This window comes from Arachis ipaensis, chromosome B4, assembly GCF_059453495.1.
Source record: "Arachis ipaensis isolate K30076 ecotype BB chromosome B4, ASM5945349v1, whole genome shotgun sequence".
Lineage (NCBI taxonomy): Eukaryota > Viridiplantae > Streptophyta > Magnoliopsida > Fabales > Fabaceae > Arachis > Arachis ipaensis.
Window position 1 is genome coordinate 49,531,483 of NC_142439.1, and position 20,464 is coordinate 49,551,946.

At 38.7% G+C, this 20,464-nt stretch overlaps 1 protein-coding gene across 1 annotated transcript; it reads left to right on the forward strand.

Moving 5' to 3' along the window:
• Positions 1-19,231: 19,231 nt before the first annotated feature.
• Positions 19,232-20,197, forward strand: LOC107636491 (uncharacterized). The gene has a single exon (XM_016339995.1). The coding sequence runs from the start codon at positions 19,232-19,234 to the stop codon at positions 20,195-20,197; it is 966 nt and encodes a 321-aa protein (XP_016195481.1).
• Positions 20,198-20,464: the final 267 nt, after the last annotated feature.

Below are 20,464 nucleotides of genomic sequence, written 5' to 3' on the forward strand. Positions count from 1 at the left end.
AGTGATGTGTCCAACCACTACACAACTCTCTCCTATTCTTAACTCCATAAAGAGCTCTAAGTTGACAATCATTTTCAATCAAACCATATTCAAGTGGGAAAGTAAAGATTAGAGATAAGAATTTTACCCACTTGAATGTTGTGTAGGATGGTGACTTAGGAAGGGGGACCTCCCCACACTTAGCCAATGTGAGATCCATTCCCTTGTGCTCTTTCTTTGCATCTTCCACCTCCTTGCAAGCTTCTTCAATTTCAATTCCTTGCTCTTGGTGGCTTACTTCCACTTCAATTTCTTCTTCATTACTCACCAAAGGCATGAGAGGTTGTGCATCTTCTTCTTTGATCTCCATGTCAAACCCAATTGGAGAGGATTCAATTGTACATAAGAATTCTTCAATTATTGAATCCATCTCTTGGTCAACCTCTTCAAAGGCATCTACCACTTCTTCCGGCTTAATTGTCTCATCTTCATCCCCTTGTAGCAATTCTTGCTTCAAATCCTCTTCTTCACCTTGAAGCTCTAAACTTACTCCCTCACTATGCTCCTTCATTGCCTCTATGAATTCGTCAATGGGAGTGCCTTGGTTGCTTAGGCTTAGTCGGGAGGAGGCCATATTGCTAACGGCTTCTACTAGGATAGCCATCTTGGCTCCTAGCTCTTTAAACTTCTTTTCATCCTCCTCTTGTCGCCTTAAGATATGAGATTCAAGATCTCTCAATTCCTGCGTGGGGGCTTCATCGGGAGGTGATGGTGGAAGAGAAGGTTCATTATTTGGGAGGGAAGTTTCATAATTAGAAGGTGGTTTATCTTGGTAAGGATATGGAGATGGTGTATATTGAGGTGGTTCTTGAGAGTAATTGTGTTGGAATGGTAGTGGTTCCATGTATGGTTCATATGGTTCATAAGGTGGTTGGTATGGTGGATAAGGATTAGGGTCATATGGAGGTGTTTGGTGAAAAGGGGCTTGTGAGTAAGGTGGTTCAAAGTCATGTTGAGGGGGTGGTTCACAAGCATGTGGTGGTGGTTGTTGACAATCATAATAAGGGTCACCACATCCATTAGATTGATATGCATTAGGTTGTTGTTGTTGTTGCCAAGAAGGTTGATCAATCCCTTGAGGCTCTTCCCACCTTTGATCGTTTCATCCTTGATGCATATTGTCATTATGGTTCCTATTCCCTACAACATAATTTGAGCCAAACTCATAGCCAAAGTGGTGAGAATTCATAATAGAAAGAGAAAATAAAAAAACAAAACTAGTAATAACTAATAAAAACTAACTCATAAAACAAGCAAAAACTAGCAAAGAAGCATATTAACATATATATAATAGCCAATAACATAACACCATTGCAACTCCCCGGCAACGGCGCCATTTTGATGAACAAACTTTTGTGTGGTCTAGAATTCCACTAATGAATTCTCGTTGTAAAGTATAGTTTCTAAACCAAACAATAGTCCTTTCATACAAAAATTTTGGTTGTCACAAATAACAAACCCCAAATAAGAATTAACCGGAGTATTTGGACTTCGGGTCGTCTCACGAGGAATTGCAATGAAGTGTATGCTTATTGGCTATGAAGGGGTAAGGGGGTTTTTGGTTTGATAAGAGGACAATAAAATAAATGGCAAGAAGAGTAAATCAAGCAAATAACTAAAGAAAGCAAGTAATAAAAAAAAGACATTCATGGCAAGTGTTGAGATCATAGGCTTTCTATCCTAGTCATGCAATGATTAATTCATCATATTTAGTCAACTCCAACAAATAGGGGGAAAGTCAAACAAGACTAATCAATCATACCACAATAATATCAAGAATTTATCTTATTACGTTATCTCCAACATTGGAAGAAGGTATTATATTATCTTCCATGAAAGAAAGTCTAATAAGACTAGCTAATATCAATCCAAAAGTCCTAATCAACTTATTAATTAAATTAGCAAAAGATTAGTGTCAATGGAAACAATATTAGCTAACAACTCTAGATCACCAACATAAGTTGGGTTTTCATGACTCAAGATTGCCCAATTACTCTTTCCAAGCCAAGAATGCTCAAAATCTACTCTAAAGCCCAACCAAGCATTTTGTCAAACACTTGGTGGGTAATAAAGGAAAGCATAATAAATGGCAAGAAATAGTAAAATCTACCAACTACAATTTGCAAGGAAAATAAGATCACAACTTAAATCAACAACTAAAAGAACATCAAACATTAAATTGCATTAGAAATAAATCAAATCCAACATGAGTTCATAAACATAAAAGAGGACAAAATAAAGGAAATGACAAGTAAAAACTAGAAGAGTAGAGATGTAACAACAAGAAATTGAAAGGAGAAACTAAATCAAAACAAGAATTAAAACTTGGATCCAAGAAGTAATAACTAAAACTACCCTAAAATCTAGAGAGAGGAGATAGCCTCTCTCTCTAGAATTCTACCCTAAAACATGATAAAAACTAAACTATGACTACTTTCATTCATTCCCCCCTCAATCCTTGGGTTCAATATTATTAGAAATGAGTTGGGTTGGGCCCAAAATGCTTCAGAAATCGCTGAGGGCGATTTCACTAAAGTGGACCACGTGCTCAATCGGCGCACACGCGTACATGGCGCGTGCGCACCCCTATACGAAAAGCAACATATAGCGAATTTTATATCATTTCAAAGCCCCAGATTTAGCTTTCCAACGCAACTAGAACCGCCTCATTTGGACCTCTATAGCTCAAGTTATGGTCGTTTGACTGCGAAGAGGTTAGGCTTGACAGCTTTACGGTTCCTTCATTTCTTGATGAGTTCTCCCACTTGCATGCTTTTCTCCTCACTTCTTCCATCCAATGCTTGCCTTATGAACCTGAAATCACTCAACAAACACATCAAGGCATCGAATGGAATTAAAGTGAGTTAAAATTGGCAAAATTAAGGCCTAAAAAGCATGTTTTCACATTTAAGCATAAATCAAGGGAGAATTGCAAAACCATGCTATTTCATTGAATAAATGAGAGAAAAGGTGATAAAATCTCCCAAAATAAGCACAAGATAAACCCCAAAATCAGGGTTTATTAGTCAGCTGAATAAGAGGATTACTGAACTCCCTCCTAGTACTCTCCCAAGCAATACAGAAGAGAACCCAAAGAGAGAATGCAAGGCCATAAACACGTCCCACATGGCCGAATGCATAGAGGAGGGAAAGGCAGTGATTTCCACTGAGGAAGACCTCAATGGACATCCACTGGCCTCCAAGGAGTTCCCTAATGAGGAACCATGGAAATCTGTGGCTCACAGTGAGACCATAGAGATTCCATTGAATTTACTTCTACCATTCATGAGCTCTGATGAGTATTCTTCCTCTGAAGAGGATGAAGATGTTACTGAAGATCAAGTTGCTAAGTACCTTAGAGCAATCATGAAGCTAAATGCCAAGTTATTTGGTAATGAGACTTGGGAGGATGAACCCCCTTTGCTCACCAAAGAACTAGATGACTTGACTAGACAGAGATTACCTCAGAAGAGACAGGATCCTGGAAAGTTCTCAATACCTTGTACCATAGGCACCATGACCTTTGAGAAGGCTATGTGTGACCTGGGGTCAAGTATAAACCTCATGCCACTCTCTGTGATGGAGAAGCTAGGGATCTTTGAGGTACAAGCTGCAAGAATCTCACTAGAGATGGCAGACAATTCAAATAAACAAGCTTATGGACTTGTAGAGGATGTCTTGGTAAAGGTTGAAGGCCACTACATCCCTGCTGATTTCATAATCCTAGACACTGAGAAGTGTATGGATGAATCTATCATCCTTGACAGACCCTTCCTAGCCATAGCAAAAGCTGTGATTGATGTTGACAGAGGAGAATTGGTCCTTCAAGTTAATGAGGACTCCCTTGTATTTAAAACTCAAGGATCTCCCTCTGTAACCATGGAGAGGAAGCATGAAAATCTTCTCTCAATGCAGAGTCAATTGGAGCCCCCACATTCAAACTCTAAGTTTGGTGTTAGGAGGCCATCATCATGCCCTGAGTATCTGTGAGGCTCCATGAGAGCCCACTGTCAAGCTATTGACATTAAAGAAGCGCTTGTTGGGAGGAAACCCAATTTTATTTAATCATATCTATTTATTTTCCATTGTTATTTTATGTTTTCTGTAGGATGATGATCATGTGAAGCCACAAAAATAATTGAAAAAGCAAAAACAGAATGAAAATAGTATTAAAAATAGCACACCCTAGAGGAGAAGCTTACTGGCATTTAAACGCCAGTAAGGATAGCAGAATGGGCATTAAATGCCCAGTCTGGCACCATTCTGGGCATTTAATGCCAGAAATGATTGGCGTTTAACGCCAAAAATGGGCATAGAGCTGGAGTTTGAACGCCAGAAAGGGGAGAAAAGCTGGCATTAAACGCCAGAAATGGGCAGGAACCTGGCGTTTAACGCCAGGAGTGGCAATCAAGGGGGCGTTTACACGCCAACATGGTGTAGGGATGAGAAATTCTTGACACCTCAAGATCTATGGACCCCACAAGATCCCCACCTACCTCATCTCTTTCTCTCTTCTGCACACCTTCCCATAATACCTCTTCCCCAAAAACTCCTCACCTATCAAATCCTACCCTCTTCTCCATAATCTCTTCACCAATCCACATCCATCCATCATAAAATCCCACCTACCTCACCATTCAAATCCAAACCACTTTCCCTCCCAAACCCACCCATACATGGCCAAACCCTACCCCTCTCTCCACCCCTATATAAACCAATCTTCACTCCTTCATTTCTACACATCATACACACTACTTATCCCCTTGGCCGAAACTTCCACCACCCTACATCTCCCCTAATTCTTCTTCTTCTACTCTCTTCTTTCTTCTTTTGCTCGAGGACGAGCAAACCTTCTAAGTTTGGTGTGGGAAAAGCTAAAGCTTTTTATTTTTCCATAACCATTTATGGCACCTAAGGCCGGAGAAACCTCTAGAAAGAGGAAAGAGAAGGCAAAAGCTTCCACCTCCGAGTCATGGGAGATGGAGAGATTCTTCTCAAGGGTGCATCAAGACCACTTCTATGAAGTTGTAGCCAAGAAGAAGGTGATCCCTGAGGTCCCTTTCAAACTCAAAAAGGGTGAATATCCGGAGATCCGACATGAGATTCGAAGAAGAGGTTGGGAAATTCTCACCAACCCCATTCAACAAGTCAGGATCTTAATGATTTAAGAGTTCTATGCCAATGCATGGATCACCAAGAACCATGATCAAAGTGTAAACCCGGACCCAAAGAATTGGCTTACAATTGGCATTCAACTTGCCCATGATGCAAGGAGATGCACGCCCCTACACTAGAAGGGTCAATGATGAACGAACTTTTGTTGATATAGAATTTCCTCAATTGAATGAATTCTCGTTGCAAGCATAGTTCTACACCAACAAAGAATCCTCTCAATCAAAAATTTGAGTTGTCACAAGTAACAAACCCCAATGAAAAATAACTGAAGCATTTAAACTTCAGATCGTCTCACAAGGAATTGCAATGAAGTGCTCAATTATTGGCAATGAAGATCAAGGGGGGTTTGATTGATAAGAAGACAAGAAAATAAATGGCAAGAAAAGTAAAGAGAGCAATTAAAGAAAGCAAGTAATAAAGAGAGACATTCATGGCAAGGTTGAGATCATAGGCTTTCTATCCTAGTCATGCAATGATTAATTCATCTTATTTAGTCAACTCTAACAAATAGGGAGAAAGTCAAACAAGATTAATCAATCATACCACAATTATAAACAAGAATTTATCCCATTACGTCATCTTCGACGATTGAAGAAGGTATCATGTTATCCTCATACTCGGGGAAAGTCTAATAAGACTAGCTAATCTCAATCCAAAAGTCCTAATCAACTCACTAATTTAATTAGCAAAAGATTAGTGTCAATGGAAACAATATTCCAAAAGTCCTAATCAACTCACTAATTAAATTAGCAAAAGATTAGCGTCAATGGAAACAATATTAGATAACAACTCAAGATCACCAACATGAGTTGGGTTTTCATGACTCAAGATTGCCCAATTACTCTTTTCAAGCCAAGAATGCTCAAAATTTACTCTAAAGCCCAACCAAGCATTTTGTCAAACACTTGGTGGGTACAAAGGGAAAGCATGGTAAATAAGCAAGAATAGTAAAATCTACCAACTACAATTTGCAAGGAAACATGAAATCAACAATAGCAATCAAGATCAAAATAAAAGAAACATAGAAACATGAAATTGCATTAAAAGGAAATTAGATCCAACAAGTGTTCATCAACATTAAAGAGAGCAAAATAAGAAAATGACTAGAGAAAATAAGAAGATTAAGACAATAGAACACTAAAATATAAAGAGAATTGAAATCAAAACAAGAATTGGAAGAGAAATTTGAGAGTGATTAACCTAACTTTACCCTAATTTCTATCCTAAATCTAGAGAGAGGAGAGAGCCTCTCTCTCTAGAATTCTAGCCTAAAACATGATGAAAAACTAAACTATGACTACTTGGTTTATTCCCCCTTCAATCCTTGGGTTCAATAGTATCAGAAATGGGTTGGATTGGGCCCAAAATGCTTCAGAAATCGCTGGGGGCGATTTCACTAAAGTGGTCCCACGTGCTCCATCGGTGCACGCGCGTACATGGCACGTGCGCGCCCCTATGCTTCAGGCAACATATGGCAAATTTTATCTCATTTCGAAGCCCCGGATGTTAGCTTTCCAACACAACTGGAACCACCTCATTTGGACCTTTGTAGCTCAAGTTATGGTCATTTGAGTGCGAAGAGGTCAGGCTTGACAGCTTTACGGTTCCTTCATTTCTTCATGAGTTCTCCCACTTTGCATGCTTTTCTCCTCACTTCTTCCATTCAATACTTGCCCTATGAACCTGTAATCACTCAAAAAATACATCAAGGCATCGAATGGAATTAAAGTGAGTTAAAATTGGCAAAATTAAGGCCTAAAAAGCATGTTTTCACATTTAAGCACAAATCAAGGGAGAATTGCAAAACCATGCTATTTCATTGAATAAATGTGAGAAAAGGTGATAAAATCCCCCAAAATAAGCACAAGATAAACCACAAAATTAGGGTTTATCAAATCTCCCCACACTTAAACCAAGCATGTCCTCATGCTAAGAATAAAGAAGGACAAGAAAAGGGTATGAACATTTATTCAATGCAAATAAACTATATAAACCTATCTACATGCATGCAACTAAATGCATTATGATTCTACCTACTTGGTTAAAAGTAAATCAATCTCCAAGAACATATATAAGCAAGTAGGGCAAAGGTCATATGATGACGCACAAACTCTACCAATTCAAATATCAAAATAAAGTACAAGTAGACTTGCAAGAAGAAAGCTCATGAAAGCCGGGAACAAGGAATTGAGCATCGAAACCTCACCGGAAGTGTTTCCGCTCTAGTCGCTCAAGTGTATAGAGTTGATTACTCAATTCTCTTCTACTCATGCTTTCCATGATTTTTTTTCATCTAACAATCAACAATTATTCAATGCATGCATACATTCATCATGAGGACTTATTCATAGGTTGTAATGGGGCTAGGGTAAAGGTAGGGATGTATACGGTCAAGTGAGCTTGAAATTTAAATCTTTGATTAACCTAAGCTCTCACCAAACACATATAACAACCTATACAATTCTAATACACAACCTAGCTACACATGATTCCCACTTTTTTCACATACTCATGCATTCTCTTTAATTCACATTCCATATGCATTGATTTTTATTGAACTTTACTTTGGGGCATTTTTGTCCCCTTTTTATTCTATTCTTTTTCTATATATTTTTCTTTTTCTTTTTCTATAAATTTTTTTATATATATTTTTTTTTCTACATTTTTTTTAAAGTATATACTAACGTATCAATGCATATGGTTTTATATATTTAATACATGAGTATGCACCCAATTCCCAATATTTTCAACAAAAATAAAAATTACACTTTTACCTCAACCAATGTCCCAAGTTTCCCATACCTAATTTAAACACACCCTCACTAGCCTAAGCTAATCAAAGATCCAAATTAAGGACATTTATTGTTTTTCGCTTATGAGTAGTGATGTGCTACAATTAAGAATAAAAGGGATTAAATAGGCTCAATATTTGGCTAACAATGGTTGATAAAAGGTAGGCTATTTGGGTAAGTGAACTAAATGAAATGATGGCCTCAATTATATAAATGCATGTATACATGGAACAATGGACATAAAGAATCAAACAAATCAAAGATTACAATCATAGAAAGAGAATAATGCACACAAGAATGGAAATAAGTGGTTATAAGATGTAACCACACAATTGGGCTTAAAACTCACATGCTTGTGTTCTTAGCTCAAAAACCATGTTCCAAAATACATTCTTCAAGCAAGTTCAACACAAATTTTTTTCTTAAATTGGTAGGGTGCCCTAAAAATAATTTTTCTTGGAAAAGAAATCATCACCCTAACCAATTGGTCCTAACATAAAAAAAATTGATAAAAATATGTACAACTTCTAACTGACATGCAATCTATCATGCAATGCAACAACTAATCTAACAAAGAAATTGGTGTTGAAAGAGGACGTTGTTACCCATGGAGATCGGTCGGACGACCTCCCCACACTTAGAAATTTCCACCGTCCTCGGTGCATGCAAAGAAGAGCAAGGTGGACGGGTTGCTACAATTGATGAGTTCCTCCAAAAGGTTGTGCGGAAGGACTTATTTGTTGCCCCATTTAGAAGCTTTTCCTTTTCTTTCCTTCTTGGTGGCCAACCTATAAGGGAAGAAAAAAAAAGAAAATTAAGCCTACAACAAAGATATCAAAGCAATAAAACATAGGCGGGGGCTAATGCCAAATAAGAATAGGGTCCTCACTACATGGTAGCTACAACATGTGAGTGAAAAAGCAATTCAAGCAAAGGCATATTAACTAATACTTGATGCAAGAGTAGAGTCAAAGCATGAAGAGCACTCAAAAGCATCAAGTTCAAATAGAAAGAGTAGGTCATGAAAGAACATGTAAGCTCATATCAATGCACAAAGGGTACAAGGATCATCAAAGGTTAAGCATTGAATTAGAAATTTCATTACCCATCAATATCAAACAAGTCAAGAAGCACCAAAATTATCCAAGAAATTCTCAACAATTGAGTAAGAGAATTTAACACCATTATTAAAATAAGAAACTTAGAAAAGAAAATAAGAATAAGCTATAAAAGCAAAATTAAAATGGAATGAATGGAAATAGGCAAATGCAATAAAAGAAAATGGAAGAAAAAAATTTTTTTTAGTGCGACGCGGACGCGCACAGTGTGTGGGCGCGTGCCTGATGAAGGTGGCGATCCGCGCGGACGCGTGAAGTGCGCCTGCGCATTAGTCACGGGCATGAACTAGGCACAAAATTGGCCCAACTCTCTGGAACATGTACCAGGAGGGCAGGTGACGCTACCGGCACGCACGCGCACAGCGTGCGTGCGCGCGCATTACGCAATTAGCTTGAAGGGCGCGTATGCGCCAGGTGCGTGCACGCGCGGGTGGTTTTGTGCGTCAGGGATTGTGTTGGCGCAGTGTAGGCGTAACTCTCGGGTCAATGTATGGAGGGGTGAGATTTTTGCATCCACGCGTCCGCATACATGGCGCATCCGCTTGGATGGTCGAGAATGCTTGAGGCGCGCGTTCGCGCCAGGTGCGCACACGCGCGGGTTGGTGCTCTGTTTTTCAAAATTTTTCCAAGTTCTTGCACCAAACCAAGCATTCCAAACCTCCAAACAGCTACCCAAACACCTTAAAACCTTATTCAACATATTATACTACCAAATATACTCAACAAACTACTCTAAATATGAATTTAAACTAATTCTACCAATATTTACAAACAAGAAAATGAAAAGATGTTACCATGGTGGGTTGTCTCCCACCTAGCACTTTTGTTTGTTGTCCTTAAGTTGGACTTATGGGGAGCTCCTCATCAAGGTGGCTTGTGCTTGAAGCTATCCTTGAACATCCACCAATGCTTGGACTTGCATTGTACTTCATCATTCAAAGTAAATAACTCCAAACTTTGATGGAGTTCTTGACAAACCATGAGCTCCCAAATTTGATTCTCCTTATGCGATCCGGGATTCCACACTTTATTTTGACACCCATCTTCAAATTGATCATCATGATTCCAATTGGGTGGCATGACCTTAGAATTCTCAAAGAAGTATCCAAACATTCTTCTAGACCCACACAATTTAGCTCCACACCAAACCTTGCAATCAAACTTTGAGCAAGCAACCATAATAAACCTAGAATGATGTTTACAACCACTACACAAATCTCTTTTACTCTTAACTCCACAAAGAGCTATAAGTTGACCATCATTTTCAACCAAACCATATTCAAGTGGGAAAGTGAAGCTTAGGGATAGAAATTTTACCCACTTGAATATTGTATTGGATGGTAACTTAGGAAGGGATGTCTCCAATGGTCTTGCAAGTTCCACTCCCTTGTGCTCTTCTTTGATTATTTCCACCTCTTCACAAGCTTCTTCAATTTCAACCTCTTCCTCTTGGTAGCTTCCTTCCAATTCAATCTCTTCTTCATCGCTTACCAAGGCCATGGGAGGTGAGGTATCTTATTCCTTACCCTTTATGTCAAACTCAATCGGAGAGGATTCAATTATACATAAGAATTCTTCAATGATTGAATCCATCTCTTGGTCAACCTCTTCAAAGGCTTCAACCACTTCTTCCGGCTTAATTGTCTTAACTTCCTCCTCTTGTTGCACTCCTTGCTTCAACTCCTCTTCTTTACCTTGAAGCTCTAAACTCACTCCCTCACTGTGCTCCTTAATTACCTCTCCACATTCGTCAATGGGAGTGTCTTGGTTGCTTAGGCTTAGTCGGGAGGAGGCCATATTACTAACATCTTCCACTAGGGTAGCCATCTTGGCTCCTAGCTCTTTAAACCTCTTTTCATCCTCCTCTTGTCACCTTAAGATATGAGATTCAAGATCTCTTAATTCATGCGTGGGGGCTTCATCGGGAGGTGACGGTGGAAGAGAAGGTTCATTGTTTGGGAGGAAGGCATTATAGTTGGAAGGTGGTTCATTTTGGTAAAGGTATGGAGTTGGTGTATATTGATGGGGTTTTTGAGAGTAATTGTGTTGGGATTGTGGTGGTTCTATGTATGGTTCATATGGCTCATAAGGTGGTTGGTAGGGTGCATAAGGATTGAGGTCATAATGAGGTGTTTGGTGGTAGGGGGCTTGTGAGTAAGGTAGTTCAAAGTCACGTTGAGAGGGTGGTTCATAGGCATGTGGTGGTGGTTGTTGACAATCACAATAAGGGTCACCACATCCATTAGATTGATATGCATTAGGATTAGAGTTATACCCGTAAGAATCCGGAGGTTGTTGCCAATAAGGTTGATCAATCTCTCGAGGCTCTTCCCATCTTTGATTGTTCCATCCTTGATGCACATCCTCATTGTAGCTCCCATTTCCTACAACATAATTTGAACCAAACTCATAGTCAAAGTGGTAAGAATTCATAATAGCAAGAGAAAATAAAAACGAAACTAGTAAGAACTAATAAAAGCTAACTCCTAAAACAAGCAAAAACTAGCAAAGAAGGATATTAACATATATACAATAGCCAATAACATAACACCATTGCAACTCCCCGGCAACGGCGCTATTTTGATGAACGAACTTTTGTTGACATAGAATTTCCTCAATTGAATGAATTCTCGTCTCACAAGGAATTGCAATGAAGTGCTCAATTATTGGCTATGAAGATCAAGGGGGGGGGTTTGGTCGATAAGAGGACAAGAAAATAAATGGCAAGAAAAGTAAAGAGAGCAATTAAAGAAAGCAAGTAATAAAGAGAGACATTCATGGCAAGGTTGAGATCATAGGCTTTCTATCCTAGTCATGCAATGATTAATTCATCTTATTTAGTCAACTCCAACAAATAGGGAGAAATTCAAACAAGATTAATCAACGATACCACAATTATAAACAAGAATTTATCTCATCACGTCATCTCCGACGATTGAGGAAGGTATCATGTTATCCTCATACTCGGAGAAAGTCTAATAAGACTAGCTAATCTCAATCCAAAAGTCCTAATCAACTCACTAATTTAATTAGCAAAAGATTAGCGTCAATGGAAACAATATTCCAAAAGTCCTAATCAACTCACTAAATAAATTAGCAAAAGATTAGCGTCAATGGAAACAATATTAGCTAAAAACTGTAGATCACCAACATGAGTTGGATTTTCATGACTCAAGATTGCCCAATTACTCTTTGCAAGCCAAGAATGCTCAAAATCTACTCTAAAGCCCAACCAAGCATTTTGTCAAACACTTGGTGGGTACAAAGGGAAAGCATGGTAAATAAGCAAGAATAGTAAAATCTACCAACTACAATTTGTAAGAAAACAAGAAATCAACAATAGCAGTCAAGATCAACATAAAAGAAACATAGAAACATGAAATTGCATTAAAAGGAAATTAGATCCAACAAGTGTTCATCAACATTAAAGAGAGCAAAATAAGAAAATGATTAGAGAAAATAAGAAGATTAAGACAATAGAACACTAAAATATAAAGAGAATTGAAATCAAAACAAGAATTGGAAGAGAAATTTGAGAGTGATTAACCTAACTCTACCTTAATTTCTATCATAAATCTAGAGAGAGGAGAGAGCCTCTCTCTCTAGAATTCTAGCCGAAAACATGATGAAAAAATAAACTATGACTATTTAGTTCATTCCCCCTTTAATTCTTGGGTTCAATAGCATCAGAAATGGGTTGGATTGGGCCCAAAATGCTTCAGAAATCGCTGGGGGCCGGGCAATTTCACTAAAGTGGTCCCACGTGCTCCATCGGCGCGTGCACGTACATGGCTCGTGCGCCCCCCTATGCGTCAGGCAACATATGGCAAATTTTATATCATTTCGAAGTCCCGGATGTTAGCTTTCCAACGCAACTAGAACCGCCTCATTTGGACCTCTGTAGCTCAGTTTATTGTCGTTTGAGTGCGAAGAGGTCAGACTTGACAGCTTTACGGCTCCTTCATTTCTTCATGAGTTCTCCCACTTTGCATGCTTTTCTCCTCACTTCTTCTATCCAATACTTGCCCTATGAACTTGAAATCACTCAACAAACACATCAAGGCATCGAATGGAATTAAAGTGAGTTAAAATTGGCAAAATTAAGGCCTAAAAAGCATATTTTCACATTTAAGCACAAATCAAGGGAAAATTGTAAAACCATGCTATTTCATTGAATAAATGTGAGAAAAAGTGATAAAATCCCCCAAAATAAGCACAAGATAAACCAAAAAATTGCGGTTTATCAGTCAACTTTGATCAAAGGTTGGACCAAGTCCTCATAGACATTTGTGAAGAGGGCGCTCAATGGAAGAGAGATTCAAGAGGGAAGCCGGTTCAACTAAGAAGGCATGACCTCAAGCCCGTGGCTAGGGGATGGTTAGAGTTCATCCAACGCTCAATCATTCCTTCTAGCAACCGGTTTGAAGTTACTATAGACCGGGCTATCATGATCTAGAGCATCATGATTGGAGAGGAAGTAGAAGTTCATGAGGTTATATCCCTAGAACTCTATAAGGTGACAGACAAGTCCTCTACTTTGGTAAGGTTAGCCTTCCCTCATCTCATTTGTCACCTCTGTAATTCAGCTGGAATTGACATAGAGGAAGATATCCTCATTGATGAGGACAATCCCATCACTAAGAAAAGGGTGGAGCACCAAGAGCATTCTATCCTCCTCCATGAAATTATAGAAGACCAAAGAGTCATGAAGGAGGAGCAACAAAGGCAAGGAAGAGACATTGAGGAGCTCAAGGACTCCATAAGATCTTCAAGAGGAAGAACAAGCTGCCATCACTAAGGTGGACCCGTTCTTTATATTCCTTGTTCTTATTTTTCTGTTTTTCGAAAATTATGCTTTATGTTTTATTTATGTTTGTGTCTTATTACATGAGTACTAGTGTCTTAGTATCTATGCCTTAAAGCTATGAATGTTCCATGAATCCATCACCTTTCTTAAATAAAAAATGTTTTCTGAAAAAGAAAAAGAAGTACATGAATTTTGAATTTTAAAATAGATTAATTATTTTGATGTGGTGGCAATACTTTTTGTTTTTCTGAATGAATGCTTGTACAGTGCATATTTTTTAATTATTGTTCATGAATGTTAAAATTGTTGGCTTTCGAAAGAATGATGAAAAAAGGAAAAATGCTATTGATAATCTGAAAAATCATAAAATTGATTTTTGAAGAAAGAAAAAGCAGTGAAAAGTTTGCAAAAAAAAAATATGCGAAAAAAAAAGCCAAAAAAATAAAGGAAAAAATAAAGAAAAAAAAGAGAAAAAAAAGAAAGAAAAAGCAAGCAGAAAAAGCCAATGGCCCTTTAAACCAAAAGGCAAGGGTAAAATAAAAAGGATCCAAGGCTTTGAGCATCAGTGGATAGGAGGGCCCACAGAAATAAAATCCTGGCCTAAGCGGCTAAATCAAGCTGTCCCTAACCATGTGCTTGTGGCGTGAATGTATCAAGTGAAAAGCTTGAGACTGAGCGGTTAAAGTCGTGGTCCAAAACAATAAGAGTGTCCTTAAGAACTCTGGACACCTCTAATTGGGGACTCTAGCAAAGCTGAGTCACAATTTGAAAAGGTTCACCCAGTTATGTGTCTGTGGCATTTATGTATCCGGTGGTAATACTGGAAAACAAAATGCTTAGGGTCACGGCCAAGACTCATAAAGTCACTGTGTTCAAGAATCAACATACTGAACTAGGAGAATCAATAACACTATCTAAATTCTGAGATCCTATAGATGCCAATCATTCTAAACTTCAAAGGATAAAGTGAGATGCCAAAACTGTTCAGAAGCAAAAAGCTAATAGTTCCGCTCATCTAATTAAGACTGATCTTCATAGATGTTTTTGGAATTCATTGTATATTCTCTTCTTTTTATCCTATTTAATTTTCAGTTGTTCGGGGACAAGCAACAATTTAAGTTTGGTGTTGTGATGAGCGGATAATTTATACGCTTTTTGGCATTGTTTTTAGGTAGTTTTTAGTATGTTTTAGTCAGTTTTTATTATATTTTTATTAGTTTTTATTCAAAATTTACATTTCTGGACTTTACTATGAGTTTGTGTATTTTTCTGTGATTTCAGGTATTTTCTGGCTGAAATTGAGGGACCTGAGCAAAAATCTGATTCAGAGGCTGAAAAAGGACTGCGGATGCTGTTGGATTCTGACCTCCCTGCACTCGAAGTGGATTTTCTGGAGCTACAGAAGCCCAATTGGCACGCTCTCAATTGCGTCAGAAAGTCGACATCCTGGGCTTTCCAGCAACATATAATAGTCCATACTTTGCCTGATATTTGATGGCCCAAACCAGCGTTCCAAATCAGCATAAAAATTCTGGCGTCAAAACGCCAGAACTGGCATAAAAGCTAGAGTTAAACGCTCAAACTGGCACAAAAGCTGGCGTTTAACTCCAAGAAAACTCTCTACACGTGAAAGCTTCAATGCTCAGCCCAAGCACACACCAAGTGGGTCCGGAAGTGGATTTCTGCATCATTTACTCATTTTTGTAAACCCTAGGCTACTAGTTCTCTATAAATAGGACCTTTTGCTATTGTATTTACACACACTTTTTCATCTGGGAAATCTTTAGTTCATCTTTTGATCTCTTGATCACGCTTTGGGAGGCTGGCCTCACGGCCATGCCTGAACCTTGTTCTTATATATTTTCAACGGTGGTGTTTCTACATAGCATAGATTAAGGTGTGGAGCTCTGCTGCTCTTCATGAATTAATGCAAAGTACTATTGTTTTTCTATTCAACTGAAGCCTATTTCTTCTCTAAGATATTCATTCGCACACAAGAACATGATGAATGTGATGATTATGTGACACTCATCACTCTTCTCACCTATGAAGGCGTGCCTGACAACCACTTCTGTTCTACATGCAAACAATCTTGAATGTGTATCTCTTGGGTTTCTAATCTAAGATTGGAACCTTCGTGGTATAGGCTAGAATTATTGGCGGCAATTCCTGAGATCCGGAAAGTCTAAACCTTGTTTGTGGTATTCCGAGTAGGATCTGGGAAGGGATGACTGTGACAAGCTTTAAACTCGCGAGTGTTGGGCGTAGTGACAGACGCAAAAGGATCAATGGATCTTATTCCAACATGTTCGAGAACCAACAGATGATTAGCCGTGCAGTGACAGCGCATTTGGACCATTTTTACTGAGAGGACGGGAGGTAGCCATTGATAACGGTGAAACCCAACATAAAGCTTGCCATGGAAAGGAGTATGAATGCTTGGATGAAGACAATAGGAAAGCAGAAGTTCAGGAGGAACAAAGCATCTTCATACACTTATCTGAAATTCTCACCAATGAATTACATAAGTATCTCTATCTTATTTTATATTTTATTCATCTTTTAATTATCAATTCTCCATAACCATTTGAATCCGCCTGACTGAGATTTATAAGATGACCATAGCTTGCTTCAAGCCGATAATCTCCGTGGGATCGACCCTTACTCACGTAAAGTTTATTACTTGGACGACCCAGTGCACTTGCTGGTTAGTTGTGCGAAATTGTGAAAAAGAGTTGAGATTACAATTGTGCATACCAAGTTGTTGGCGCCATTGATGATCACAATTTCGTGCAAAAGTGATGAACTTGAGAAAGGAGTCATAGAAGTTAGTTTAGAGTTTCTCCTCTCATAATTCTCTTGGTCGATAGATTCTGGGTTGGTATGTGAGATGTAACCACCCTTGATTGAGACCCTGAGAGTTGTGTGGCATTGAAGATTAGTTGTTGAACTTCATCTCTTCTCATGACCAATTAGATCACAACAGTGGCAATTGATTGTGTTGAGAGAAATTGAGTCACCAAGAGATTGGGACCCAATTACTTACAATCTGCCATGGATCTATCTTACATGATTCAGAAGGAATTGATCACCATTAATTATTGAGAAATCAACACCTCTGATCCCTAATGATCTCTCTAATCATTAATATTTAATTCTGTTCTCTTGAATTTCCTATTTTCCAATTCCAAATTCCCTTGTTTACATGCCTGCAATTTAGCCTTTCTACCATTTACATTCAGCTTTTAATTACCTGCAATTTAAGCTTCTGTTATTTACAATTCAGCCTTTATTTTCCTACCCTTTAAGTTTCTGCTTCTACATTCCAGTGTTTAATTCAGTCTATTTTACTTTCAGTCCTTTAAATTCCTTGTCAATTAATTCTCTGCAATTTATCTTCAAGTTACAAATCTTGAGAAATCACAAAATTGTTTGCCTAACTAGAACATCATTTAACTAAAGTTGCTTAATCCACCAATCTTCGTGGGATCAACCTCACTCTCGGTGAGTTTTATTACTTGATGTGACCCGGTATACTTGTCAGTAGTACATACGTAAGAAATCTAATTTTCCTATATCAAGTTTTTGGCACCGTTGCCAGGGATTGGTAAAGGTTAACAATGATTAAGTTGGTGCTAATCTAGATTAGGCCTTTTTCTTTTATTTGGTTCAAAGCACATTAACTGTTTGACACTTTGTGTCACCTAACCTTCTAACCACACTCTAGTATTAAAGTGTTCATTTTTCATTTGGTTTGTTTGTGATTGTGTATGTCAGGAGCAAGGAGAGAAGCATCTACATCTTTTGGTTCTGAGCCTGAAAGAACCCTCCGGAGACTTGAAACAGAAGCAAGAGGGAAGAGGGTAATTGGTGAAGAGAACTCAGAAGAAGAAAATCAAGTCATGGAGGACAACACGCATAACCCATATGAGGAGGTTGCTAACAACAATAGACAACCTGCTTGGAGGGTATTGGCCTCATACACCATTCCTAATCCCAGGAATTATGGAAGTAGCATACTCACTCCAAATGTCCATGCCAATAACTTTGAGTTGAAACCTCAACTCATCACTTTGGTATAGAACAATTGCTCTTATGGAGGGGGTACTCTTGAAGACCCAAATCAACACTTGTCCACCTTTATGAGGATATGCGAAACTGTTAAGACAAATGGTGTGCACCCAGACATATACAAGCTATTGTTGTTCCCATTTTCTCTTAGGGATAAGGCATCTCAATGGCTGGAGACCTTTCCCAAGGAGAGCATCCATAACTGGGATGCTTTAGTGAGCAAGTTCCCAGCTAAGTTCTACCCACTTCAGAGAATTATCAAGTTAAAGACATAGGTGCAAACTTTCACATAGATGGATGGCGAGTCACTCTATGAGGCATGGGAAAGATACAAAGCTTTGATAAGGAAGTGCACACCTGACATGTTTAGTGATTGGGTTAGACTCCAGAACTTCTACGAAGGTCTAACTTTGGAGGAAAGAAAGGCATTAGACTACTGTGCAAGAGGCTCACTCCAGATGATGAAAACAGCTGAAGAAGCTCAAGATCTAATAGACATTGTTTCCAACAATCAATATTTCTATTCTTCTCAAAGGCAACGCAACCCAGCACCAAAGAAGGGTGTATTGGAGCTTGAGGGTGTAGACACTATATTGGCACAGAACAAATTGATGCATCAACAGATCCAATAGCAGATAGAGATGATGGCAAAAAGAATAAATGGTCTTCAGCTAGCTGTAGTAAGCACAGCAAGTAAACCTTCAAATGAATGGAGTCAATATGAATAAGGCAACACTAAGCAGCAACCAGAGCAAGTGCAGTACATGCATAACACCACAAATTCCTCACAAAATGACTTCCATGGTGATACATGTAATTCATCATGGAGGAATCATCCTAACTTGAGGTGGGATGAAAATCAAAATCAAAACCAATGGCAGAGGAATCACAACTCCAACAACTCCCGCAACATAAACAACCAAAAACATTCATCCAATAACACTAACCAATACAAGAAACCACAAAATACATATCAGCAACCCCACAACAATTCACAAGTCCATCATAATTACTTCTCCACACCACCATTCAACTCACAAAATACCCACCTCAATGTCCCAAACAACTTTCAGCAACAACAATCATACCCCGACATACCACCCATTGACCACCAGGAAACCAGGATCTCAAATCTTGAAGCAAACTTGAAAGCCCTTGCTCAAACTACACAAAGTTCAGCCAAAGGACAAGAGAGCCTAATTAAAGGATAAGAGCGACATGAGGCCACGATGAGGAATCTTGAAAGACAAGTGGGACAATTGGCTAGACAAGCTGAACGGCCAACTAATACCTTCCCAAGTGATACAATCCATAATGCAACGGAGGAATGTAAAGCTGTGCAGTTGAGAAGTGGCAAGATTGTTGGAGAAGACACAAAGGACATCAATGATGAAGCAACAAAGCCAAAAGAAGAGGACAAACTGGACAACAAGAAGGATAAAGAGGTACAAACCTCTAAGAAAGGCAAAGAAATTATGAAGCCACAACCAGAGGAAAAGAAGGAAGGAGTGAAGCCCTATGCACCCAAACTCCCTTACCCACAGAGGCTACACAAAGAAATGAGGGACCAACAATTCCCTAAATTTTTGGAAATCTTTAGGAAACTTGAAATTAACATTCCATTAGCTGAAGCCATGGAGCAGATGCCATTGTATGCAAAGTTTCTTAAAGAACTGATTACCAAGAAGAGAAGCTGGCAGGAAAAAGAAACTGTGATCCTCACCCAAGAGTGTCGTATAATCATTCAAAAGGGACTTCCACCAAAACTCAAGGATCCAGGAAGCTTCCTTATACCATGCACTATTGGGAACATGTTCATTGATAAAGCACTCTGTGACCTGGGAGCAAGTATTAATCTAATGCCTCTAGCCATGAGGAAGAAATTGATGATAGAAGAGGTTAAGCCCACAAGGATGTCATTACAACTTGTTGACAGATCTCTCAATATACCAAATGGAGTAGTGGAGAACCTATTAATGAAAGTTGGAAAATTCATATTCCCAGCTGATTTTGTGATCTTGGACATGGATGAGGAAGGAAATAACTCAATCATCCTTGGAAAACCATTTTTGGCCACTGCTAGAGCAATCATTGATGTTGAAAAGGGAGAGATGGTTCTCAGAGTGCAGGAGGAGCAAATGGTTATCAATGTTTTCAAGGCAATGCAATATCCTACTGAGAAAGGAATTACATGAGAATCGACATGGTGGATACTCTGGTTGAAGAAGCACTTGAAGCAAACCAATATGGAGACCATAAGGAAGCTCAAGACGTACAAGGGGAAGATTCAAAAGTGACACAGTCACTGGAAAATTCAGGTGGAGTTAAGGAAGAAGGGGCATCAAAGCAAGAATTGAAACCTCTCCCTCCTCATCTCATGTATGCGTACTTTAGTGGAGAGGACAACCTTCCAGTCATCATTAATTCATCCTTGAGCACACAAGATGAAGCCAACTGATTGA